Consider the following 27,708-nt stretch of genomic DNA (forward strand, 5'->3'; position numbering starts at 1 on the left):
ATCTATCTATCTATCTATCTATCTATCTATCTATCTATCTATCTATCTATCTATCTATCTATCTATCTATCTATCTATCATGTATATCAATTCCACATATGGATATGTAGTTCATATAAATATGAACCACATGAGCCACACTTCATACCAGTAGGTGGCGGTGATGCTGCTTAAAGTTTGTTGCCAACCGCCAATAAAATCAAGAAGAAGAAGAAGCTATTTCTGTCAGCTGACACTACAAGTAACGTGACTCGTAGAACTGGGAAGCTGTTGACAAGAGAAGGAAATGGTTAAATCGTTCCCATCTTGTTATTCAGATATCTTTATCAAGACATTTTAAACCGGTCAAACTGTTCTGAAACTGAGAGGAGATGTTTGACGAGCAGAACGCCATAGAGGTGCTGGTTATCCCGGAGAACCAGCACTGTGGTCAGCTTGCAGACATCCAGAAAGCCGAGCTGTGCCCTGCGGGCTCCCTCCTCTGCTGTCTTGGCGTCTCGGGCCAGCTGTTGGTGTGGGACCCTGGGGATAGAGAGGCCCCTCCGGCTGCATCGGATGGCTGCTTTGTAGAGTGAGTTCTGACTGGTCTTCACTTCCCGTGTTTGTAAAGCAAGATTTGTACTAAACAACTTTTTATGCTCGAACCGAATCGAGACAGACAAGAGTTTTTAACAGTGACATCCTACAATAAAATCTTTCCCTAAAATCTTTTTTTTTTTTTTTTTTTTTTTAGCAATAAAAAATTAAGACTCTTGTGCCATGTTCGTTTATTATCTCACAGCAGCATCCACACATTTTTTTTCTTCCTGCGCAGGATGGTGCGTAATTCTGGTAGTTTTAAAGACACAAATAGTACTACTATAAAATGATAAATTCAGTAAACACTGCTAAATAAATTCAGAAGTCTTTTGAAACCTTTCTGGTTTCAACAAACTGTTGAAACCAGAAACAAACTGTTTGTTTTTTCAGTAAAGTTACACATGGTAGTAGTGTAAAAGTTACAAAAGTAATGCTTCTGACTAAATGTAAATACTTACTATATGTGACCTGGACAGGGTCTTATTTGTAGTTTTGTTAAATGCAAAGTCAGCTAATGAAGTCTATTTTTAATGGATGTGGTATGCATTAAAATCATATCCAAATTAATTGCTTTATGTAATTGCAGATAGTAGTACTTATTCTGCAGATTAAACAAAAAAAATATTTTCCCTCTTCATAGTTTCTGCTGGGAGGAGGTGAACACAAGCGTTTGGGGAGTCAGCAGCTTTAATTTGTTGGCTGTTGGACCACAGGGTGACTTAACGCTGTTCAAGGCTGAAGCAGAACAATCCACCCCAGTTTCTTTACTGACTGTGCAAAAGTGTAATGTCGATAATCTGCTGGAAATTGTCAAAGAGAGCGACAAAAGTGAGTAATCAGTTGTCCTTACATTTATCACCTGCTGAATTTTGTTTTGAAAGTCTTAATGTTACAAATTACACTGGTTGACAGCCAAAAATTGTCTGGGGTTTTTCAACTCTTTTAGGGTCATTTCGATGAGCTGAATCCAAAAATCACATTGGCTTTGCTCAATCAGGTCAACTTTCTGAACTGTGGAGCAACATGAGCATCAAAATGCATGACTTGTTCTCACATCTGGATTGGTTTCCTGAGAAACTGATCAATGAATGATGAGCAGGAGGAGAGATTCCATCAGGACAGGAAAGAGACGGAGAATTTTACACAATGAAGGCGTAATGTTCAATTCACATGTACTTATCATTAGTAGTGTTTTCTACGAATGTTTTAATTAAGTATTACAAACTTGGACTTCTGTACATTGAATAATAAACACTCGTAGAATTTTTTTTTCTCCTATAAAAAAAGAAATATTAGCAGAAATGTGGACATTTTTGTGATAATGTCACAAAAATTTCACCAATTTAGTCAGAAGATCAGATTTCTCAAAAGCAAATTAGAATATAAACCTGATTGAGAAAAATGGATGTCATGTTTGGATACAGTGGTGCAAAAAAAATTAATAAATCCTAATTCAATTGAAAAAATATAAACGACTTTCCCAAAAACAGTTTTTTGTAACTCAGTGTTATGCTCTTGTTGCCAGGTGTGTGTGAGCTGGTGTCCATTCAGGTGTTGTCCTTTATGGCCAACCAGTGCTGTGTACTGGTAAACAATGACTGGATTCTGCAGTTGCACTGGGAACAGGCCTCACAAGAACCAAAGACGATCTCCTGCTGCAGATTCCAGCTAACGACCAGTGACAGACATACTGCTGTTCACCACTGTGTCTGTGCAGAAACCCTGTTTGTCCTCAGCTCCAGTGGACTCATACGTATCCTGCAAAAAGCCGCTTATACTGATGGTAAAAATGCTGCTTTTCAATGTAAATCAAAGCTGCAGAAGTTATGTCTCCTCATAATAAAGCAACAGCCCCAAACAAGCACGACCTAATCGGTGGAGAATTAAAGAAAACGGTAATCATGTAAAACACTAGTCCTAATCCTGGGAGCAGCATTCAGAATAGAATAGGTTATGACTACTTTTAAAAGTTTGGATAAGGCTGGAAAAAGAATATGAGTGAAGAACATTCATACTGCAGCTTTAAACCAGGTTTATAAAAGAATCCCTGGATATAATAAACTCGCTCTCTCCGTTTGTTATTGTTCCTCATACAGACAAGAAATTTGGCTGTAAATGTGATGTGATTGGTAATCTTTAAAAAAATGGATTACCATTTTAAAGTTTGTTTTGGTTGTTTTTTTTAGTGTGTGAAACAATGCATTTCTGTCCAAAGAGTGTTTTCCCTAATCTGTCCATCCAATCAGATGTGTATGCCATTACTAATGGCTCTCTGCTGGCCAGCATCGACATCCCTTCCTACCTGAGCTCTGGTTGCCCGGATGGCGGCCTGACTTCCTCTCCTCTCTCCTCCTCCTCCTCCTCCTTCTGCCTTTTCCAGGTGTCAGCAGATCTCTGCACAGCTGTAGCTGTAACTCAGTCTCATGCAGCAGTCGCTGTTAACCTTAACCACTACTTCAGGTACAGGAGCCAGTTCTCTGTTAAGGTTTTCTAAGTGCTTTGTTTACAGCGGTGATGTATGGCATTTCTCCTTGAGGTCTACTGTAGACTTTCCTTCATGTGTGTTACTCCCTCACTCTGAATTTGAAATAGACATTTGGGTGACAGTGATATTTGCTCTTTGTCTAAAAGATTGAACACATGCTGATGCTTACATATAGAACTGATGTGACAAAACATTGCCTAGTTACTTTCTCTCAGTATATTATGATCACTATCGATCATAGATTTAGTGTAAGGCTAAGTCTATGTGTAGCAAAAATAAGGATATGATTCTCAAAGATTTGGCCTCTTGTTTTAACACTTAGCATAGTGGTTGGTAGACCATGAGGCTTTAGTTTTTAAATGTAGCTCTAGTCTTTTTGACTCAGCCCCGGCTCCAGAGTAGTTTAGCTAAGGGAGCATAGTAAATTTAATAAGAATCATAAACAAACTTCTATGAAACATTTCAAATAAAAATCACCATGTTTATGAATATAAAATAAACAATAATATTGTAAACAGTGACGTGGAGAAAATGTTTCCAGCCGTTGCCTCAAAGACCATTTCTTTAAATGCAAAGTCTTTCTACTCAAGTAAGTACTATGGCACATAAGGGCCATTGAGGGTGGGGAAAAAAAAGAAGTACATTTCCTCCAGAAAAAAAAAACCTAGAAGAAAACGAGAACATTTCTAGAAAAAAAACACTCAAAAACTTTGAGATGGATCTGAGAATTCTTTTTTTTAGAAATTTCCATGTTTTCTTGAAAATGACAGTTTTTTAGTAATTTATGCTTTCATTTTAAAATCTACAATACACTATTGCAAATAAGAGCAGGATTAGTTAATAATATTATTCAAGTAAAAGTAAAAAATGCAGTAAAACTACTCTTATAAGTACGGCGTTTGCGCCGGGGCAGTTTGGACTACAGTTGGAAAATATTTTAGCTGTTTGGTTACTAAAAAAACGACCTGCTGGTTTGTTGCACTTTAATAAAGTAAAACTGTCTTCCAGGGAACACCCAGAACATCTCCACTGTGTTGGCCTCCAGTCCTCTTCCTCACTTCTACCCAAGGACCCAGGAGACCCGGACGCCCTGTCCAGCTCCAGATCCAGTCTTGCTGCTGTTGGTTCTCCGTTCAGTGAAAACCGGTACAACCACTGAGGACAGACTGTCCTTTTACGATGCAGCATACCTTTACTGTCCACTTGAAAACAATACAGTTGTAATGGATTCAGTGCTGTTCCTCCACACACACATAAATGTCACACTGAGGAACGTTTTTCCAAACGAACTTGAACCACTCGTGAGTGAAGTTCCAAAATTTGCTTTAAATGACAAATGAATACAAAAGAAAAACAACTATTGTACGCAGTATTTTGAAGTAAGTGCGCGGAATAAAGTTCTCAAAAAATTCAGTTTATATTTCGGGATGTTGTACCTCTAACCAGATGGTCATAGCTCATACTTTGAGTTAAGGATGTTGATCATGTCTGACAAATTGTCCTGTGCCTTTCAGATTAATGATTAATGACTTTGAGGGTATTCAGACTTTCTCTTCTTCTTCTAGTGCCTGGGACTCTTGTCTAGCATCCATGTATGCCAGAGCGCAGCAGGCTGCTTATCCCTCCTCCCCCTCTAAGTCAGCAGGGGCTCCATGGTTCCACTCACTCCCCCACCTGCAGTCCCACCCAGCTGCCATGTCCTCCCACAGCAGGGTGCCTCCCAGTGGGGCGACCGTGGCCTTCTCTGTCCTTGACTCTTCCATTCCGTCTCTTCTTGCCGTTTCTGAGTTCTCTGCTCTTTTGACCTTTGTTGCTCCTGGCAACACACACACAACAGTGGCGTTATGGGATATGGAGTCTGGGAGAACGAGCTACCACCAGGCAGAAGGAGCGGCTGTGCCAGTGCAGCACAGTGGAGAGAGACAGCACAGACTGCTGCTGAAGAGTAAGCTAAGTAGTGGCACAGTATTTATTTATTTTTTATATCTTACACTGGTGCATCTTATGTGCACATTTAATTTCTTAGCCATTGAAATGCCATTTTAAAGGGGACAAAAACAAATGTAAAATTTGTGTACAGTTTGTATTTATCTCCAATGTTTCTTGGGCAGTTTGCAAACATTTCTACTAAAATATTCCATCCACAGGAAGCAGACAATGTTCATTTGAGGACTACACAGATTGATTATTCTGTCAGAACTAATAAACACATCATCACTCCTCCTCCCTCACAGTGATGTGTGTGTTTTTCTTCAGGGTCAGGGGTGTTCCAGGTCTTGTTTTCCATGTCCCAGCAGGATTTATTGAGCAGGCTGATGTTGTTTGGCAGTGCAGCAACAGTGGACACTGTCTGTCACCTTAACAGCTGGGGGCACTGCTCCATTCCCTTCCATGCGCTGCAGGTAGGAATCTAAGTCTACTACAAAAAATATATTTATCAATTGATTTCCTCTGTGTTGCTTCTTTTGCTTTTTGTTTTGCATGCAGGCTGGACTGAAAAACCGACAGCTTGACACAGTGGATTTGTACCTGAAAAGTAAAGAAAATGTCCTGATCCCATCAGCAACAGCTGGTTTTTCTGAGCAGTTAGCAGACTCCAAACTGAGTCTCAAAGACAGTAAGTACACAGGATTCAAGAAGACTTTAACCACGACGGTGTGTAAACTAACGTATCACTTTTTGCTTCTACTCCACTGAACCCCTATAGGTCTGCTGCCAAAGAATGTAAAAAAAAAATGTAAAAAAAAGTTTACTTAAGCCTTAGAGTTGGGATGTAAAGCTTCCAAGTGTCTGATCTGATATATTTGTTAAAACATATAAAATATGCTGGTGAAACAACTTAAAACTGAAGTCTAATTAAGTCAGAAGTTCGTTTGTAGCTTTTACCATATTTACGACAAGTCAGACTTTAATTTAAATTATGGACTCGGTTGAATATTTTATAAATGAAAATGGCTTTGCCAAAAAAGATGGCACTGTTTTTGCCTGTACCCTTTTCAGCAGTTACTGCTAGCAAACAATGTTTGAACTTCGAAAGAAGACATCAATATTTGCTAACAGGGATTTCAGTTTTAGTGTCTGGTTTCCAAACTGTGGTTTTCACATGTTCCAATAGATGCTCAGTAAATTAAATGTATAAGCTCATGAAGGGTTTTTAAATTTTTCTCTGCCATTTTCAGACCTTTCAGCTGCATCCTTTTGGAGAAAACACTTTTGTTTTGGAAGCCTTATTTTATACCATTGTCATTATGACTCTCCATAATGATAATGGAGAAACATTGTTCCAAAAAATTATTCTCCCAATATAATTCATTAATTTTCAGATTTTCAACTGCTCAATTCTCAGATTGGGCAATTGTTGCCCTAAACTAGTATTTGTGAAATGTTAATGTGACACTATGTTCTTAAAAGTCTGTAGAGTTCCTTGATTTAAGGATTCCTTTTGAGTTTGTTGGTTGATCTCCACGCAGGTATCCAGGACTTGTTGCCTGCACTGGATTTGTTGTGTTCGGCTGTCCGAGAGCTAAACAGTGAAGCGCAGAGCCGACAGTTCTCTGAGCAGCTGCTCAACCTCACCATGAGCTTCATTAACACACAGATCCGTTCTGTGCTCCTCTGGTCGCACTGTAAGGCAAACCGCAGCTCACAGTTACTTCACTTTACTGAAATGCTTTTTCACTATTTGGGATTCAGAGAGCTGGAGGTGTTTTTGTTGTGTTTGTAGATGAGCAGTCAGATGTGCAGAGCCATGTTGAAGTTCTGGGCAAGTATGTCACAGAGTTGAGGGGTTATATGAAGAGATTCCCCTGGGCTTCAGGCAACTCCACATCTGATACTAGTGCTCCTCTCCATGGAGCAAAGAGTGATGACTGGGAGCAACTTTCAGCTGAGGTGATGTTTCAACTTGCATTTTATTTGTTGTAGCATGACCCATTAGAAAAACACAGTGTACCTTTTGTACTGTGTTGTCATCAAGTATGTAATTATCAGACTGAATTTGTTTTGCAGGAAGTTATCCATCAGTCGATCCTGACCAATCAGATCCCCCGAGCTCAGGCCGTAATGTGGAGACAGAGCCGGCCTGAAAAGCAGCTGTCGGCTCTGAGGAAGGTGGGCCTGCGCCAAGTTTTGTCCTGTTTGCAGTGCAAGGACCTAAAGTCTGCCAAAAAACTCCTGACCAATATGGTAAGAACACTAATCCAACTGGAAACTAGCACACAGCTTGTAGGAATATTTTCATAAAACAATATTCTATTCTGGGAATTGGTAACTAAATTTGGTTTTCCTGACTGACATCAAACAGACAATGTGGAAAAAGGTTAGGGCTACGTAAAGAAAATGTAAGGTCTGTTTTTTTTTCTTCAAATCTAATTATTTTTCTAAAATGTTCAGTGATGGGGAAACACTTAATCTGCTAGTTTGACCTTAATGAGTAAGACAAAATCTGTTATTCTCAGGACTCCTTGAGTTTCTAACATGTAGGATCGTGAACCCATTAAGCGACTGAGAGAGTCGATGAAAGCACAGAACGTTTACAGAATAAATGATATTTATTAAGAGTTTAAACAGCAATGAGAAAATTTTACAGACAAATCAAAGAGGAATAAATGGTAGAACTTGATGTAAAATGATGTTAGAACATATAATAGGTTGAACAGCTCTGAGTAAGCAAATTAATTGCAGAATGAACATCAGTTGTTTTGTTGGGCAGAGACTGAAATTACAAGATTATTGTGCTTTTTTTTTTTTTACTCGGATCATTTCTATTATTTCCACATGCAAAAAAAAAAAAATCCTAGAAATTAAAAACACTTACTCTTTTACCATACCTTTTGGTAATAAGCTGATTGATTGTTCAGCTTAATCCCTGCCAATAATTTTCCAAGGCAAACTGCAACATTTTGTTGTCTGCAGGGTCTCAGTGTGAAGAAAGAGCTTCACAGCATCTGCCTTTATACCAACAACAAAGAACTCCGGGAATTGTTGGTGAGTCACAGTTCTTACAACAAACACCAAACCAGACGTGACCTTTCTGTGAGAGTTGACCAGTATGTTTTGTTTTTGGTACCTTTGTACTTGAATGTGATTTTGTTGTAGGTCTTTATATATTTTGACACATATTGTGAATAAAGTGATGTCATAATCGTTACGATTTTTATGTTTTCATAGAATTTGGCACCTTGCCAGCCCAAACCTGCACTTGTACAGGAGCATCGAAAAAAGTTAGAATATTCAGGAAGCTTATTTATTTTATAATTCCATCACAAATCTGAAACTCATGCATAGCTCCATTACACGCAGTAATCTTTATTACAGTTGTGTTTATTTCTGTTAATTTGCACTGTTAATAAAAACCAAACATGATTTTTCAGCGGGCAGGGCTAATATCATGGAACAAACACCTGCTGACATATGCTTTGCCTCTAGTTACAATCTTTTAAATCAGAGATTTTATAAAGCAGCTTGTTTTCAAAGGCCTTGCAGAAAGTTAGACCTTCATATTATTTGGCAAGCCCTGGTTTTAAGTCATTTATCTATTCTATTGATTGGCCATGCTGGTTTGGTCTTTGTAACTCTGCGCTCCATCCATCAGGTAGAGGATCTGTCAAAGCAGAGTTCTCTGACTGAAGAAGAGCTGCAGGGCGTCTCGTTCATCTGTGAGGTAGAGAAGCTTGGCCTGCTGCCTGCAGTCTTCTGCCCAGCTAACCCCCTTTCACAACGGTACAGATCCTGCATTTCTTTGCTCATTATTTGTGGTATTAATGTGCCTCTCAGGGCCACCAGAACAAATGGAAACTAAATGAGAGAAAATGAAATGTACTAAAACAGCAAACACAAGAATGGAAAAAAAAAAAAAGTGGTTTAAAATGATCCATGTCAGAAAATTAGAGATTTATATTTTAAACTAGATGCATTTTGTGGAAATGTATCTAATGATAAAAATAAATCATTTTCATTATTCTGTTTTTTTTTTTTTTTTTTTTACCTATGTATATTTATCTACTTGTTTTATGGTAACTCTGTGGTTTTATGGTGAAAGTTTTCATTTCTTTATTTTTATACATATTGAACAGTTGTTGTTTTTTTTTTTTATACACCCAGTTAATTTCCCACCCATTTACTTTTAAATTTGACCAGCCTAAAATTTCCACAATATTTTCTTTGGAAATTACAGAATAATTTCTGATGGCTTAAATTTACATTGTCAGTGTTGATATAGAAGAAGTCTGTGTTTTGACCTTTATAAAACAAAATATGTTCCAGGTTACCTCAGATGGTTCACAAGGAGCCAGATGGCAAAGAGGTGTTGGAGGAGTTGGTGGGCCAGAGTTCTGATGAGGAGGGAGAACTCTGGAGGAACCTCCGACTGGACTGGGTGAAGACCTGGGATCAGAGCTGCCAGACGGCTGTTCGCTTGTCCAGGCTGCAGCACATAGGTCAGGCTCCCAGTCCAAACAAAACTAGAATGGCTCTGTGGTCCTGCAGCATACAGACACACAACAAACATCTGTCTCTATTATCAGAGCTGAGCTGCTGTGACCCTGCGGTGCTGTGGCATTACCTGACTGCTTTTCACCACCATCAGAAGGTGGTTGACTGGATTCACAATCAAAGGACCTTTGGTTCCCCCTCTTGGCCAGACATGACTCCTGAGATGGTCAACAATAACACCGCATGCAGCATCTCCTTCAAGGAGAACATCTTGGACCTTCTAGCTAGGTATAGAAGCTTATGACAACCATTTACTTTGTCATTAGATTCTTGTGTTTTAAGTTAAAGTTGTTGAAAAGGGAAGAAATAAATTTACACACACACACACACACACACACACACACAATGCCTGTATTTTGCCTGTTTTGATCATATGTTAGGATGTGGGATAGGAGCCTGGAGGACCAGGAAGTTGAGTGGAAGTTGTTAACAATATTTTAATTTTCTGAAGAAAAGTATACACACAAATCAGGACAGTTTCTTTCAATTTGTTGCATTTTCATATAGATATCCTATACTCACCTACTGGAAAGCAGTAATGTCATAGAGCCACCTCTAGCTCACCTCTTTATGTCCACACCTCGTTCTGTTTATTGCTTATTTTAGTGACGGCTACAAAATAAAAAACAGGTGACCCACTCACCAACTCTGACAGATCATCTGTAGAGCAGATTTTTATACTAGCCATTATACCACAATGATGATAACTGCAAAATAAACAAGTCTAAAAGCATAAAACTGAAACAAACTGAATGTTCTGTTCTTTGCGTTGGAAATTTTTGGGTGTTGAATCCTGAAACGCATACCAAGATAAAAGTGTTTTTGAGTTGTTATTGAGTTGTTTTTCTGTGTTATTTTCCCCTTTGTCAAAATTTGAGTTTCAGGTTGTAGATCACTTCATCCCCAAACATTCTGCCTCATTTAACTGTGAATGCCTCCTGCCACCACAGGAAAGGTGTGTTTATCCCAGATGAGATGTCGGACTTGGAGCAGCTGCTATGGCGACTAGCTCAGGGTGCTGGGTTGATGACGTCATCCCCCCCCGTATCTCAGTATTGCTCCCCTGTCGGCCTTAACCTACACAGTGTCTTCATTGCATTGTGCCTGGAGCATAATCTTCAGTACCTGCTTTATACCTACCTGGAGCACTACAGGTACAGAACTCCTGTTTAGTTTTGATTCAATACATGTTTCTCTGATTATGCAGAGCATCAGCTTTGGGTCCCCTTTCCACAGACTGACGCCCAGAAACTGCCCCCTCCTTACCGATCAGAACCTGCTGGGGAGTCATCCCTGGTTTGAGATGATGGTGAAGACCCAGGAGATAACCAGAGACCTGTCAGGTACCCACAGTGGATGTGCTGCACTGATGGGATCAAACTTCTCTTCATAGGTCATGATTATTAAAAAAGAAATAACACTAATATCAACATAAGCAAACAAATGTTTGGAGATCTGTTTTCCACATATCGAAAACTACATTCATGTCACTATTGCCGTTAAGAATGCAACAAACCTCTTTCATGTATCTTCAGACACCATGTGACTCAAAGATTAAATATCAGGAAAAACAATTTCTAAAGAAGTTTCATGACCGTACATTTTCAGTCTTTCTCTCTCTGTGTTTGCAGAACCAGATCCCGTGTTCCAGGCGAGTCTGACCAGCGCCCAGGTGCTGCTACCTGGTAGCCAGGCCTCTCTGAGCAGCTTACTGTTCGAGGGACACAGTCTGCTGGCGCTGGCTTCCATCATGTTTGCTCATGGTGGAATTGATAAGGTAAAAATGCCTCAGCTAATCAAAACGTCTTTCCTTAACTTACCATTTCTGAAAGCTATAACCTAAACTGTTGTAGAAAAAAAAAACTACTTTTTTTCTGTTAAAACTATTATTGTTTTTACAGAAACTATAACAATGATAATTGCTGTTAAATAGTAATGCAATATACACACCATGTTATATATGGTGTATATGTTAACATACACACAACTACAGGAAAATGAAGAGTTGTAATAACATGTTTATTTCATAAGGACCTTTCAGATCACTCACATTAGGGACAGTGGTGCCGGTTGCAGTTTCCTGGCTGATCCCCGATATTTAAAAAACTTGGCCTGCCGACTCTGTTTTTTTTAGTTTGCCTATACAGATTTTTTTTAGTTTGAAATGTTGCTATATATGGCAAGAAAGTTGCTAACAGTGGAGTGATTAATGTTAAGTGCAAACATGCAGACATGATTTGGTGCATGGAGTGAAACCTCTGTCACAGCAAACCAAAAGGGCCCAGCGGTTGGTTTTTAGACCTTTGCTCAGGTTGATAAGATCGGTTTCACATGTAGGTATCGGTGCACCGCTAATTTCAACATCTTCCATCAACATAGATGCAATAATTTTGTGGCTCACTCTGAAAACTAAAACAGAAATACAAACATGCTCATGTAAAAGAACATGGGCTCTTAATCCAAATGAAATATTCTTCACTCTGTGTTCCAACATATGAATGTTCTGAAGTCTTTTGTCCTTAAAGACAGACATTGAGTGTAATCTAAAATCCTGCTGACAGTAAGCTGTTGTTTTCTGACCATTGGTGCCGTTTTTATTTTATTTTTTATAGTAGTCACATTATTTGCTAAATATTTTACCACTGAACAGAACTGTGCTGTTATGCACAGGTGGTGGCTCAGGGACAGAGATCAACAGGTTTGGAGGGGACTGTTGACCCCCAGCTCCTGAAGATGGCACTGGCCCCTCATTACAAGCTGAGAGCCGCCCTCTTCCCATCTGGGAATGGCTCATCCTCTGACATCTCTATTTATCACCTTCTCCAGGTACGCACACAAGCCTTTCTGAAATAAAAAAAAAAATGCTGAAGTAATCTATAGGAGATTCAACATTTACCAAAGAAATAGAGTTTGTGGAACAGTTAAAATACCATGTGATGTCACATTGTTAAAGCTGATTATCTCTTAATGTGTAACAAAATTATCCTCAATGATGTTCTATCCCAGTCGCTTCACCCTCTTGACCCATCCAGGCTATTTAGTTGGCAGACTACAAACCCTCTGAACTGCACTGGTAAGAAGATTGTTTGTTTTTTTTAGGTCTGTTATAGGCACATGTAAAAAAAAATGAAAATATTCAATATTTTTGTTAATGTAAACCACTGAAACTGTTTTAGGCCTCTATTTTATATTTTAATTAGATTTTTTTGTAATTTTGATGATTACGACCTACAGATAATAAAAACCCACAATCCAATATCTCAGTGAATCGAAAGAAAATGGCAATAAACAGTCTACACAGCAAATGGCAAAATGAGCTTCCAAAAACGAGGCTTCACTGTATTAGAAAACAATCAGATAATCAGGCGAGATCAACTCGTTTTGCCGTTTGCTGCACCTGTCAGCCACCGTAGTCTTCAGTTACGGTTTCTCAGAGGTTTTTCTAAGATTATTAAATGGAGCCAAACTATCCATTTAATACAGAGTAAAACTGATCATTTACTTATGTTTTGCAGAAACATCTGAACTGCCTCATTTTTCTAGCTCTCATCTGGTTGGCAAGTTCGCTATAGTAGAAAACCTGGACTTCCTTTACTACATCCATCATGGTCGGCCATCTTTTGCATATGGACACTTTCTTATCCAGCAGCTGGGGGTCTGCAGTGATGTGCAGTTGCTGTAAGTACATCTGACATCAGCTTTTATTATCAGTTTATTGAGATAGCAGGTAAGATGGCACCCATGTTTCTGACAAGCTGCATATTTCTTTAGTTGTGTTTTCATGCGTGTGTTTCAGGCTCCAGACGGTCTGGCTGCAGGTGTACAGATTGGCTCTGAAGTGTTTCAATAAGCCGTCTGTGACATCGTCTGCTGTATGTTTCTGTGAGCTGCTGGGAATCTGCAGCCTAAAGCTGAGAGTCGACATCAGAGCCATGAACACCATCCTTCAGCACTGGAACCAACTGGACAGGCACACACCAACGCAGAATCTGCGGACATTAAGTAAACAACACTAAGACATATGCCAGTCCAACACAGCATCTCTACGGTCCAATGGGACACAGTAAACTCCTTCACGGTTCTGTTTCAGTGTCTAAAGCAGTAAAGCTGGTGAATGGAGAGCCGGGAGCTGCAGCAGAGCTGCTTTGTTACCTGGAGGCTGCAGTGGCAGACAGTCTGGAGCAGAGGGGGATCGGCAGGTTAGCCTACCTGCTAACACATTTGAAAATTCACAATCTACTGCCCTTTATCATCCAGTAACACTTTATGTGTGTTCATTTTTGTCTATGTGGATAATGCATTGAATTGGATAATTAATTTCTGAAGTACCTGCTGTCACTGCTGTACAAAGCAACCTGTTCTCTTAAAAAAAACCTGACTTTTTGGGAAGTTGAATAATTTTTTATGTTTCATATAATGTAGTTATTTGGAAGAGTAGTTTTAACTGACTTAAGATAATATTAATTTATTAATTCTAAAATGTCAGTTTATATATATGCCGTGTTCCAAATTATTATGCAAATTGGATTAAAGAGTCATAAAGATAACTTTTTTTTGTTGTGCTATTAAATTTACAGATGGTATTGTTTGTCAGGGCTCTTTGAATCACTGTAATTAATTTCAGAAAGCTGGTTGATTAGTTTGTCTGGTGAACTCAATTACAGGAAATCTACTTAAGAAGGATGTTCCACATTATTAAGCAGGCCACAGGTTTCAAGCGACATGGAAAAGAGAAAGGATCTCTGCTGATGACTTAACGCTGCACATTCAATGAATGACCGTTTACAGTTCTTTATAATCCATAAAATGTTTAGAAAATCTGTTGTGCATAATAATTTGGAACAGTGCATTTTGAGTTTTTTACTTTTGAAAAAAATAAAAATACTGTTCTCATGGAGAGCCTTGTTCAGTAAAATTTGATTTATAATGTAATAGTTCATGACTTGAAAATTATACTGACCATCATTTACATTGACCATTTAGGAAAATCTGAGAAAATATCACTTGCATAATAATTTGGAACACAGTGTATATAGTATAAAAGAATAAATGACTTCAGAGAGTAAAGGTTATTTTTTCCAGGTTCATACAAAACATGATATCCTTTATCCAGTGTGAGTGTAAAGTGGAATCAGGGTCTTTCCATCTTTATAAAACAGCTCTTCTGGCCATTAATGATGACAGTGAGAGAATTCTTTATTTGACGCTTTGGATGGAGGAGAAAAGGTTTGGCTTGATCTCACAGTGCAAAACATCAGATATAGTACAGAAGGCTGACAACCCTGATGTGATGTCATAAAAAACCAAACTACTTACAGTTGAATGACTGACAGAGGTAATTCTGAGGTCTTGTGTTGAGAAGTTCTTCCTTATTATTGTGTGTTGTTTTCTCAGGTCATCGTTCGAGGCGGCTCAGGAGTGGGCCTTACCTGTTCAGTTCTGTCAGCTCCACAGTCTGGAGCTCAGTCTCATTTATCCCAGCCACTGTGCCGAGGACAGACAATTTGTACACTTTTTAATGTTTGTCCAGCTGCACAGTTTCCCACCCCAGCAGGTGAGCACACACAGAACACACTCTATCTTTTTAAGAAATGTTAGTTTATTTGAATAATATAATCTGTGCCTCTTTTTTTATATGATTAAACCTTTATGTAACTAGGTTAGTTCCATTGACATCAGAGATATCTTTTACAAAAGAGACTTGGCAACAGCAGCAATATAATTACCAAGATAAAAAAAAAAAAAAGCAACACACATTAAAAGTTGCTCTAAAACACTTGGAGACAATGACACAGTCAAAAAAATTGTCTGGTGTTTTACGGCCATTGTGATCATCTGAATCCAAAAATCACATCAGGTCAACATTCTGAACTGTGGAGCAACATAAGGATCAAAATGCATGACATGTTCTCTCATCTGAGAATCTGGGATCAATGAGTGATGAGCAGGAGGAGAGATAGGATCAGGACAGAAAGGAGATGGAGAATTTTACACAATGAAGACGTAATGTTCAGTTTACATCTACTTACCGTTAGTAGTTATTCAATTTACAGAAATCCAAGTCTGTAACATTCCATTAATACACTGTGTTAGAAAACAAGTTTTTTTTCCTCCTAAAAAAAGAAATATTAACTGAAATGAACTGATGATGTGACAAAAATGTCATTGATTTGGTCAAAAGATCAGATTTCTCTGAAGCAAATTATTTAAAAAAACCTGATTGAGAAAAATGGATGTCATTTTTGGACTCAGTGGTGCAAAATAATCCTAATTCAGTTGAAGAAACATAAAAAACATCCAAAAAATATTTTTTGTAACCCAGTGTAATAATCTCCATGTTTTTAAAGTTATTCAATGTCACAAGGGTTTGAAGTTGAAGTTTTAATTGTAAGTAATCTAGCCATGAGGTGGAGAAAAATCTAGAAGCTTTTTTCCTACGTCACTTCACCCAATAGAGACAACAAGATAGAAACATCCACAGGTAAAAGATTGTCCCTTCTGTGTTTCCTTGTGAACACAGGATAGATGAGGAGTAATACCCTAGCTTCTTTGCAGCTAATGCAAATGAGTAAAAATTTAGCTTGATCTTGTTCTGTTTTTCCTGCTTAAGTTGTTACCAGTTTATCAGACTGTAAACTACTGGCTTTGTATTGATGTATTTTTGGCAGGGCAGCCAAAATAGTAACACGATAGCACCTGTTTTCTCGTGGCAGTACAGAAGAATTCAGTAAGAGCCTTAACAATGTATAAAGTGCTCTGAACTTCTAATAGTTTTCTTCAAATAAAAAAGCATCTTGCAGCATCCATTCTGCTCAGGCTGCATACTGTAACTCATCCCTGTCTCATATGGAATGCAGTCGATATCCTCAGTGTGCTTTAGAGAGTAATACAATTCTGAAGAACATTGCAACTGCTTATTCTACTAATTATAATTAGTAGAATAATTACTAACTTATGCTTATTGTACTAATAAATTTTAGTAGAATAAGCATAAGTGTTTTTTTTATTTTGGAGTTAAATTTATAGCTATGATTTATCAAACATTGATAAAAAAAATGTTATTTCATTTTATACCTATATAACAAGAGTAAACTTCATTTCACTGATGAAATTATCAACTTTTTTTTTTCCTCACCTGGTCAAATAGTTTGACATGTTGTGTACTTTCTCTTAAAAAAAAAAAAAAAAATCAAGACCTTTATTTTAAAAAATTGTCAAAATCCTCACTCATAATTACACACACGTGTGTGGGCTTGTGTGTATGGAAAAAAAAAAATTCTTGAGATTTTCTACATCCCCAGTGATGCTAAACTTTGCTCCTTGTGCCATTGATTTCTTTTTTTTAGTTGAAAATTAATTCTACTGTCAAATCATCTATGAGTCTTTCAATCTTGTTTCCCCAGGTGAGGTCCCTGGTAGGTCTCTTTGACCCCGTCTTGCAGGCTCACCTAAGCCTTGCGTTTCAAGACTTGCAGGTTCACAATCGGAGAAGGAGCCGAGACCCCGAGGAACAGTTGGGCTTTCTGAGAACCGACGTGGCCTCTGGGGGTTCTGAACACGGCGGGGAGTTGTTCCAGTTGCTGCTGCAGAGCCAGGAGAAGCAAGTGTCATGGCGGTTTCTCCTACATGAGGCAATAGTTCGACATTGCCCGACGCTGGCAGTACTTGCTACCTGTCTGCAGGTAAATTATCTAATTACATTGTACAATCCCCGTTTCGTTTTAGTATTCAGATTATTATCTGGCTAGAACAAACAACTACATGTCAAGTTATATTTAAGTTGCCGTAACGGCTGTCTTGTACTAACAGTAAATACACTGAGTCACTATAAACTGTGCCTATCTGTGTCTCCATCAGTTTGGCACATTTTGTGTTATGAAGAAGATGATATCTGGTCTTACAAAGAATCTTAATTTTGATCTAGTTGTTGGTTCTTTTCTTCCCATGTAACTGACAGGGAACAGATCTGCTGTCATGTCTGTGTGTGTGGATGCTGACCTCTGTCGTTGACACTACAACAGAAGAGGCCACGTCACACCTCGCCGAAGCCCCCCAGGACCACGAATGGACCCTCCATGACCTGTCAATCATCTGGAAGACGCTGCTGCGGCAGGGTCACATCCGGGTCCTCCTGCGAGGATTTGAGCTTTTTCAGCAGGTAACAGCGACCTACACACTGTAAAAACCAAATCTTACCAAGTATTCTTAGTCTCGCTTTTAGTGCAAATTTCTTATTACTCTTGAAATAAGTGAAAACTACCTTACAGTATCTGTTCAGCAAGATATAGAAGTTTGCAATTGAAGCTAGAGAGAAAAATACTTGGTAAGATTGTGTGTTTTTGCAGCGTACATCCCAGATTGATAGTGATCTTCATTCTAGCACAGAAAAGCACTCCCAAACAAAACAGTACTATCAATAACAAACACTTTTCTTTCTCAGGACTGCCCCCTGGTGTTGGTTCTGAGAATGTTCGAGTTGTGTTGCGATTACAGAAAATTCGCTGAGGCCAAGGCAAAGTTGTTGGACTTTCAGAGGACACTTATTACTGTAAGTCGGACTGTTGATTACATTTTAATGCTATGTAAGAAAAAAAACAGTTTTAAAAATCTTTTTCTTTCTGCCCAGAACAATATGTTGATATTAGATGTGGCTTTATAATAGCGAATGTCTTTAAGAGTGACCACTGCAGGCAGTGACTTGGCCTGTGGGTCATATCACAACCAAATAAACATAAAGTTCAGGGTGGGAAAAACTTTCTGTTCTTCCTGTGTTTTTATTTCTCTGCCAAGGTAATAAAATGACGCATTTATTTCATGGGGGTTTTCGAAATGCCTTTGTCTTCATGTGCATTTCAAGTAGATTGGGATTTGTGATAAAAACTGAGGGCTAAATACCACAAATTGTTATCCGTGAGTGTTAAAGATTATAGTTGAATCTCAGTATACGATGAGCTTAATTGCATCTGCAGTTCTTGCATCTGTCATATTTTTGGGATTTTTTATTTTAATGGCTCAGCATCCCTTTATGACATGTAGAACTGTACTGTGGTAGCCAAGAGAGAGCGAGGGAGTGGGAGGAGGGACAAGAAATATGACTGAGCTGAAAAGAAGAGAGACCGACACTGCTCTGTTTCCTTTGGTGTAGCTCAGAAACGGTGGTCCTGCCGCTGCAGGCAGCCTTCCACTGCAGTGGGTGGAGAGCCAGGCCTCAGTGCTGCTCCTCACCATGCTGCTGCGCTGCTCCTCCCAGTACGACCTTCATCAGCTGCTGCAGCTCCTGGCTGATGTTGACAAGCTTCTCAAATCCAACGGTGAGATGTTCAGGGCTGTTGCCTCTCAAAGTGATCGCAGCATCCATCTCTTACTGACAGGATCAGCTCAGAAAATGCTGTTTTAATTTGTTTTTATCACATAGGGCCAGGGCTTGAATGAAAAAGAAGTTTGCACTGGATTTATTGTGTTTTTGCTTCACTTCCTTCACATCATCAAACTGTATCTTTGTTCAACATTGTTCCAGAGAGCATGTTTTCATGCTAGGAGAATCTTACTTTTATTGAGAATCATCATAACTAACAAAAATAAAGGCTCATAAACATCAGTCTACAGGGTGGGCCATAAGTTTCCAGACATAGAAAAAACAAACATTTTATTTTTGGATAACTGTTTTTATTTATTATATATAGACGCTGCACGTCTTGGACCACTTTGTGGTTCCAGTTTTCTGAAACTTGCATACAAGTTTTGCCAGAGTGTCGTGTGTGAGGCTCGTTCCACGTTTTCTATTAATCCATGCGACTGCTTCCCGCTCCAGCCGTCAGTGTAATTTCAATTCTTTGCTCTTTTGTCAAACCCATCTTCTTGGGTATCTGAAATATAGAAGAAATGTACATTTTCTCATTCTCCTATGTATGGAAACTTATGGCCCATCCTGCATATTTTATTACTGTGATTTGTCTCGCATGGTGAATTGAGTTACTGAAATTTCTAGATTTAGAATCATCCTTAGGTTGCACAGGACAGTCTGCTCAAATAACCTTCGGAAGCTAAGGATACCAAACCCAGGCTTGAATAAGAAACTTTAAACATATTCTGAAAATACAGACAAACAAAACTTTGAAAAAGATAATATCTTCTGAGCATACCCCTTGTGTGTTGGTGTGTGTGTGTGTGCGTGTGTGTGTGTGTGTGTGACTCCTGTTTGTGTCTCCAGGTCCAGACTTCAGGAAGTTGAGCCAGCTGAGTCAGTTGCTGCAAGGAACAGGTGTGACTCTGTCCCAGAACCTGCTGCACTGCATTCCCCCCTCCGTCCAGCAGGAGGAGTTTCAGCTGATAGTGGATGCTTTGCAAACTGGAGGACACTACAGCCAGGCCAGGCAGGTGGCAGTGCTGGCTGGTCTGCCTGTCCACCGCCTCCTCATGAGCCAGGTCTGAACCATCAGGTCACACAAGGTTTAGCCTGATGTTTTAATTTCTAGACTTATGTTTGAAATGAAGGAAGAATGGACCAAAATTGGACCCAGAGGGAAAAGTCAAACAGTTACTACTGCCTGACTTTTAACACTAAAGATATTACACTGTGAGCTATCTCTACCAGTCTCTTAATACAAATTGCACATTTCTTTTGGTAACTCTACATCTAGTTAGTGCAAATTTATTATTGTCTACATAATACATAAAATTTTTTGGCTTTCAAATATCAAGTTACTTCTCCTCTGCACAAGGACAGCTTCCTATTCTATTCAATGGAAAACTTACTATCTAATTTCCCCCAGTCTCTTCTTCTAGGACCCTTTCTGTCTGATAGCTTATCCATGAGAATGTTTTCATGCTCACATGCAGCTTTATGTCTTACACTACAGCACATGTCTTAAAGAAGATGTACTTATTAAATACTCAAATAAATCCTATGAACATCACCCATTCTCACTTCTGGTGGGTTAAAAAATGTTCCAGATTTTACAATTGCTTCCCTTAAGACAGCTTTTCCTAACTGCGGTGGCCCACAGGCTCAAACATGCAGTAAAAGGCAACACGATCTACCAACACATGTAAAAAACAAAAAGCAAATGCAACAGCGAAGCGATGCAAACGAAAAAAATAAAAAATGCTGCAGTAACAAAAAATGGAAACAAAAACTTTCTGTCAACAAAATTAATGCCAACAAAAAAAGGCATCAATGATAAATAAAACACTGCAATCGCAGGAAAAAGGAGCAAGAAGGACATACCAAAACTACAAACTCTCTCCACAAAACAGAATTCTCCAGACCACTAGGGGGAGTCGAACAGAGAACAAATCATATCACACTGTGTAGAGACTCGTTTGTGTCCAAAGTGTCATAGAATTAATTTTATACTTTCATAAATAAGCCATATACTCTGACTTTGTTTTCTATATGAAGCTAAAGTTTGCTTCTCTCTGTCGATTCCGATTCGGTAAATGGATAAAGGGCTAGTCCACCCAGTTTTACACAACATCGAGTGTCTTCTCTGGATTAAAAACTACAATTCTGAGACCCTCTAACTGTAACTAGAATATTCTGCCAGCTATTCATACCCTGTAGCTTTTTGTGTAGGATTACTGTATTTAGAGTTTTGACAATATAACTTGAGAGTAGATGAACTTGTTAGTGACAAAAAAAAAAAAAAAGCGAAATGCATTGTGTTTTATGTCTGCCTTCCCTGCAGCTGCTTCAGGAAGTAAACTTCCACAAGAGCAAGTGGCGGTGGAGACGTTTGGAGACCCGAGTGGCCTTCTGGAAGAAGTGCCACAGGCGACTGGAAGCTGACGGCACTGACCCAGAGTCAGCCACGCAGTTCTTTTTATCTCAGTCTGAGGCTGCCGCCGGCCCTGATGGTGACCAGGCTCAGACAAATGTTCTGGACATCCAGGAGTGCTGCGTGCTGCTCCAGCTCTCAGCTCACTGGCTTTCCTTGCAAACTCCTGTTCCTGTAGATGAGCTACAGAGGCTGGAGAAAAAGCTGTGGTTGTGTCAGGTCCAGAAGCACATTCTCACAACTACAGTAGAGGAAAAGAGCATGTTTAACCTGCTGCCACCGGCAGTCACGTCTGAAACCAACGAATATGAGATGTTCATGAAGGAGTTTTCGTTCTCTAACATCGCAGACCTGAACATGGAGAAGTACCTGAGTCTGGAGGGATTCCCAGAAAAACCTGAGGAGTTGGATACAAAATCAGATCTAAGTTCTGAAGAGAGAAGAGTTTTGGCAATGCTTATTGACCAGCTACTAGATAAGGGTAGTATACATGAAGCCAGTCGTGTTTGCCGCTATTTCAGCATGCACAGTCCAGATGTATGGTTGGTTCTGTGCTGCCATGCTCTGGCATGTGGAGTCTTGGTACCAGAACCACAAGAGAAGACCCCAGGACCTGCAGAAACAAAGACTCTAACCCAGTGTATGTTCTTTAACATCTTCTCTAAAATCCTTTCCTTCATTGGTCCTTTATGGAATTTCCTTCTCTTGCCCATCCAGCCCCCTCTCTCAGCAGTCTTTCCTCATTTGTGATGGTGCCCCTCCACGAAGATGCAGTCACTGTCCAGATCCAGAAACGGGTGGATCGGTGTCGCCATGGAAGCAGCTACTGCAAACAAGTTCTCAGTCTCTACCAGCTCTCCAAGGTCTGCACCCTTTCATCAGTACAAACCTGCACATTTCTATGTTGCTGTGGTATTTTTCTTAATTTTCTTTTCATTTCTGTGTCTGTCAAAGTGCCTCGACGCATCTGTGGCACAGTGTAGCTTACCACGATCAGCGTGTGAATGGGTGAATAACTAAATGTTGTTTGGCATCCTCAGGATTAAATAAAGTGCTGTACAAGTACAGACTATTTACCATAACCTTTCAGCAGCTGGTCAGCACTTATTTTCTCCTCGACTTGGTTGTTTATTGGTCCGTCTTGCTGCTATACATGCATATTCCTTGAATTTACTTACAAGCTCCAAACTCTGACAAAAACAAGTAACTGACTAACCAAGGCTCCTGGAAATCTTGGGATTTTCATAGAAACAATTCTAACAAAGAGAAGTGTGAGAACATGGTCACAGGGAGCCCTGCAAGGTTGTTTTGAGGTTACTGATTGGAATGCTCTGTGCCAGTCACATTGAGAGGATGCTAGTGTCATGACTGTGTCCAACTGTATAAAGCTATGTGTGGATAACAACCACCCCTTCCAGAACAGCTTGCCTAACTAACTCTGGATCACCAACTTCATACTTTCAAGTCACAACTCAAAATACATCTGTTCACATTGGCCTTATCATTGTAATCTTTCATTTTTTTATTTTTTTCTTCTACATTTGTTCTCATTTTTAGTGTATACTTGTATTGATTTTTTTTTTATTGTAAAGTGCCCTTGGGTGTCTTAGCAAATAAAATTAATCATCCATCATTCATCATCATTTTAAACGAGAAAAAAGGGAGACGGGGAATTATTGAGGAACATCTGGAAGCAGCGCAGAGTAAAAACTAGTGACACCAAGAGAAAGTACTGGAGGAAATGTATAGAATTATGCTTGACATGTTGTGATAACCTGTTCAGGCATGTTGCGTGTTAAGATTGAATCGATGAAATTATGCTTAAATGTCGTGGCGGTTGAGACAATTCATATTAGACACGATGACCATCATGTCGAAAGCAGTTGAACATGTAGGAAAAAGTAGAGAATTGTACATAATTGCCTGGATGCACAAAAGCATTTGCAACGTGTTGGAAGACATAAGAAACGGCTTTTTTGTTGTGGATAAGTAACACCTGATTTGAAGAGTGGACAAGTAGTTTTGAAAATGTCTATTCTGTTCTGAGAAAAGCACCAAAGGCGACTAAGAAAAACAATAAGAACATTGTCTTAAAGGAGCGTTTTCTATGTGATCTGATAGATGAAACCCAACTAAAACTCATGTGTGTTCCAGCTTCCTTTGTGTTCTGTGTAGAATCTGGAACATGTCTCCTAGAGATTGTAGTCTTTTCGAGATTTAACACAGATTCATAGAGTAAGACATTGATTAAGCATATTTGCAAGGTTAACTTTTTGGTTTTGCAAAAGTGGAATTTCCAAAATGGATTTGCGCTGAGTGGGTTTAATTTAAGAAAAGACTTCTGAACCTTACATCTTTTGTGCTTCGTTACTGCATGTCACGACTTTAATTGCAAAACACAGAGCAGCGTTTTTGGTTTTGTTCAATACCGTTTATTTTTTTATTTTTTTTTTTTCTGGTTGCTTCCTTAGGAACTGCAGTGCCCCTTCAGTCAGATCAGCAGAGAGGAGCCTCATTCTGTGTTAGAGAAGCTGCTGCTGTTGGTGCAACCAGATCGGTTCAGGATGGCCAAGACCTTCATCAAAACTCAGGGTCTCAGTGCTGACAGTGTGGCTGAGCTGGTCTCCAACGCTGTGGTTCAAGGCCTGCTGGCAGCAACCCAGGAGCTGCAGCCTGGTGAGAGCAGAGCTTCCTCTTACATCAAATATTATTTGCCCCTTTGCCTCTTTCTCAGTTTATTCTGTGTCTGCTTCAACCAGGGGAAAGGCTGATTTTCAGACCATCAGAGGGGCAGGAGTCGCTGGTGCAACTGATCAGACTGTGTGAAGATCCAAACATAGTGGGCCTCAAACTGCTGGAAAACCTTAACACTGTTCCACTGAGGGACCTGAACTCCAGTATGGAAAAATCCTACAAACATAACTGAACTCAACTACTAAATATGGTTTAGTTTCATTGAAATGGCCTTATTTGTATGTATCACTAGACATGATTCACGTAAACTAGTTTTTCGCCTGTCCTTGCTTGTCCTGTTTAGTTGTGGAGCTGCTGATTGTGGCTCACAGCTGTTTCAGTCTCACTTGCAACATGGAGGGAATTGTTCGAGTTCTCCAAGCTGCTCGTCATCTCAGCCACACCTACCTGGCTCCAGGAGAGCACTACGGCCTGCTGGTGAGCCCTCAGTGTTCCACTGCAAACAGAATTATCCATTCAGTTATGCCTCAGATCTCCTTCTCGCTATGGGCATTTTGCAAAAAATTGAAAGTATGTTTTCCAGAGTTGAGACCTGTTGAGTGTGTGACTTGGAGCTTATATCTGTAGCTGGTGACTTGTCCTTTTGTTTACTTGTTTCTTCTTATTTCGATTGTTCTGGGGCCGGAAGCTTCAGGTGAAGTTGAGTCAGATTGCTCACTCTGAGCACAATGGCGCTCAGAGCGAGATACTAACTTTATAACCAAAATAAAATGCAGAGGGCTATAAATTTGTCTGCTGTGCTGGTGATCTGCCAGAAATCTTTGTGCCATCAACATATATTTTTTTAATGACAGAGCAACCTGCCCAGATATGCGGCTTTGGTTGACTGCATTTGGGGGCATTTATTTCAGCTCAAAAATTAGAACTATGAAAGGTTAAAGAAGGTAGTTGCCATGAGCACACACGGGAGAGAAATTCACTTCTGTGGATGAGTTAAATATGTTGTAACTCGTCCAAATGTCTTTAGAGTTGTTCATGGCGATGTTCAGGATATTCTGCCTTCCTACAGCCAGGCAGAATATTACAGCAGTTCTAAAGAAACCTCTGACTGAAGACCCTCTGTTGTACAACAGTCTCATAACACAGATATTCAGGGTTGTTTGTAATTCTCTCAATTTGAACACAATAGCTTGACCCAACTGCTGAATCCCACTGAGCTGCTCACCGTTTCTGTGTGAAGCAACTGAAATGGACAGTAACTTCATCAGGTCGTTGTTTTTTTTGTGTGTGTGTAACATATTTGTGTGTGTCCAGGTGCGTCTGCTGACGGGTATCGGCAGGTACAATGAGATGACGTACATCTTCGATTTGCTCCATCAGAACCATTGTTTTGAGATGCTGCTCAGAAAGAAGGTGGACAGAGACATAGGACAGGTCTGACACACACGAAGATTTAAATGCATACAATGAAATATTTAAACTTTTTTGAATTGGCAACTTAAATTTTTTTAAGTCCAGTTTGTAATTCTATGAGCAGCCAGAGCAACATATCAGCCCCGTCATTCATTTATTCCCTTCTTTTTCGCAGAGCTCTAGTTTGAAGACTTCTCTGCTGGATTACATCAAACGCTGCCTCCCTGCAGACAGTGAGAAGCACAACATGGTGGCGCTGTGTTTCAGCATGAGAAGGGAAATTGGAGAAAACCATGAAATAGCCGCCAGGACACAGCTGAAGATGATTGAGTCTCAGGACTGGGGTGAGCAGAGCAAAGTCAAACGCTACAGATTACCTGCTGTGATTTCTGAATAAGTTTCACTCTCGTTGAATTTATTATACAGTTGTGACTCCTGATCTTAAGAACTCATTGGTCAAGGTATTGGGTCTGCTAAAGGATGCTGCAGAAAGTTTCTCCAAGGTACTTCCACTTTCTTTTCTACAGCTAAGAATAACTTTGTGGTGCATGATAAATTGCCATTGTTTGCGGTTGTGTGTCTCTACCAGGACTCCTGTGTGCATCAGGCTGGTCGTTGTGTCCGTGCCGCCAAACTGATCACTCTTCAGCTCCACTTCTTGAACCAGGGATCCACTCTACGCATCATCAACCTAAAGCCTGCAGAGATGCACGGTGCCATCATGGCTCTGCCACAGTGTTACCAGGTGTGCAGCATCCCCCCTGCTCTCTAAATCTGCTTTCTGCCATGCCTCCTTAAGTTCCAAAGAAAAAAAACTGGTGGCTCTGAAAGCGTGGTCTAACTGATATGTAAAAGAGCTTAATTCTATATGTGAGAAAGTTTGATGGTGTTTGTGTGAAACATTGCTATTATAGTAGCGTTTGTAAGAGGGTTTGGTTGTGTTTGTTTAGGCATCTAAGCACAATTGTAGGTTTTGGCTCAGGGCGGGCTCTCATACAGCTTCATGTGTCTCAGGTGTTTGTTGTCGCAGAAGCCTACAGCTACAGTCCGGACTGGGCTGAGATCTTGTATCAGAAAGTGGTTCTGAAGGGACACTTTGATTACCTGGAGGAGCTGAAATGCCACCGTCCTCTCACCTCCGCCCTCTTTGAAGACATTTTCAGAAAGTAAGCCATAGTGGGTTTCCTTCCCCAGCCTTTGCCAAAACACATTATGGGTTTTGACATTATGTCTTCTGTTACTCTGAGGGACGTTCTGTGTGTCGTTCCAGGCTGGACGGTGTCCCCAGCAGCGTCTGTTCCAATGTGAAGCGTCTGCTCAGTCACTGTGATGATGTGTACACCCGCTACAGACTGGCCTACCAGCAGAATCTCTACGATGTCACCAAAACACTGCTGCAAGATAACAAGACCTCCTGCTACATGAATGACAGACTTGCCAGTAAAGCATTTATCTGACTGAGCAGTGTCATGTGACTGTCAGGACAGTCCAATGTACAGCCGGTGGTCTGTAAATACCCAATAAAATGATTTTGGTGTACAGCAATTATTCATGTGTACAAAATATAGTTTTATGAAAAACATGAAAAAGACTAAACTTTTCTAAGCTAAATGATGTAAGATTAACATTTAAGAATGGATCATTTCTGAGGATTTCAGTTTCTGTCTTTATTTATGTTACTGTGATTAGCAGCAAATTGTGTTGGTCTGTGAAAATGATCACAAAATGACTGTACATACTTTTTACAATTACTCATTGAGTTGTTGCACCTAATAAACGAAATACAGTAAAATACAGTAAAATTTCAGCATATTCTCATAGACCATCACCATGTCACAGCAGCACAGACAAAGGAATTATTGACATTGCTAAGGCAGTCCTAGCTTTGCTTGTTTCTGACTGTAATAGGTATGTTTGAATTCTGCAAATGGCAGTAGGACCACCTGGAAGAAAAAAAATCAAGCTTCTCTGGTTCATCATAGATTCTCTGTCTCATTATATTGTCAGGAAGGTGTAGTGAAACCTTTAATATGGAAAAAATATATTTTTATAAACGTATACAAATGCAAACCTTTGTACCACCATCATTAGTGTCTCAGAACATTCTAATAAACCATGCCCATCATTTGTGCCTTCATCAGACCTCACAGCTGTAGGGGGCGCTGTCTTACAGTAGGAACCTCCACAGGATCCCCAGTGATCCAATCTCCTTTTGTTCCTGTTCAGACCCTCAATAGCAAGACATTTCATCCTCTTCTTGACCTTCTT

General features: G+C 39.7%; 1 protein-coding gene across 1 annotated transcript; it reads left to right on the top strand.

Moving 5' to 3' along the window:
• Nucleotides 1-225: 225 nt before the first annotated feature.
• spg11 (SPG11 vesicle trafficking associated, spatacsin) lies at nt 226-27,565 on the top strand. Its single transcript, XM_044124032.1, has 40 exons — nt 226-571; nt 1,220-1,407; nt 2,105-2,332; nt 2,826-3,039; nt 4,073-4,210; nt 4,630-5,009; nt 5,321-5,466; nt 5,552-5,681; nt 6,535-6,690; nt 6,789-6,955; nt 7,073-7,249; nt 7,979-8,050; nt 8,658-8,785; nt 9,329-9,501; nt 9,589-9,784; nt 10,507-10,710; nt 10,793-10,899; nt 11,188-11,333; nt 12,227-12,382; nt 12,563-12,629; nt 13,072-13,234; nt 13,353-13,558; nt 13,647-13,755; nt 14,951-15,110; nt 16,960-17,238; nt 17,514-17,714; nt 17,997-18,104; nt 18,702-18,867; nt 19,767-19,981; nt 21,244-21,973; nt 22,051-22,196; nt 23,805-24,009; nt 24,093-24,230; nt 24,371-24,504; nt 25,342-25,461; nt 25,616-25,784; nt 25,867-25,943; nt 26,030-26,185; nt 26,455-26,606; nt 26,711-27,565. Exons 1-40 carry the CDS (start codon nt 372-374, stop codon nt 26,895-26,897), a joined length of 7,194 nt encoding a protein of 2,397 aa, XP_043979967.1. The 5' UTR covers nt 226-371; the 3' UTR covers nt 26,898-27,565.
• The last annotated feature ends 143 nt before the right edge of the window (nt 27,566-27,708 follow it).

Source organism: Gambusia affinis, linkage group LG08 (assembly GCF_019740435.1).
Source record: "Gambusia affinis linkage group LG08, SWU_Gaff_1.0, whole genome shotgun sequence".
NCBI lineage: Eukaryota > Metazoa > Chordata > Actinopteri > Cyprinodontiformes > Poeciliidae > Gambusia > Gambusia affinis.

Coding starts and splice junctions, on each gene's coding strand:
- spg11 (XM_044124032.1), top strand. CDS start 372: ATGTTTGACGAGCAGAACGCCATAGAGGTGCTGGTTATCCCGGAGAAC. Junction 17,239..17,513: donor TACTTGCTACCTGTCTGCAG/GTAAATTATCTA, acceptor TGTAACTGACAG/GGAACAGATCTGCTGTCATG. Junction 24,231..24,370: donor ACTGAGGGACCTGAACTCCA/GTATGGAAAAAT, acceptor TGTCCTGTTTAG/TTGTGGAGCTGCTGATTGTG.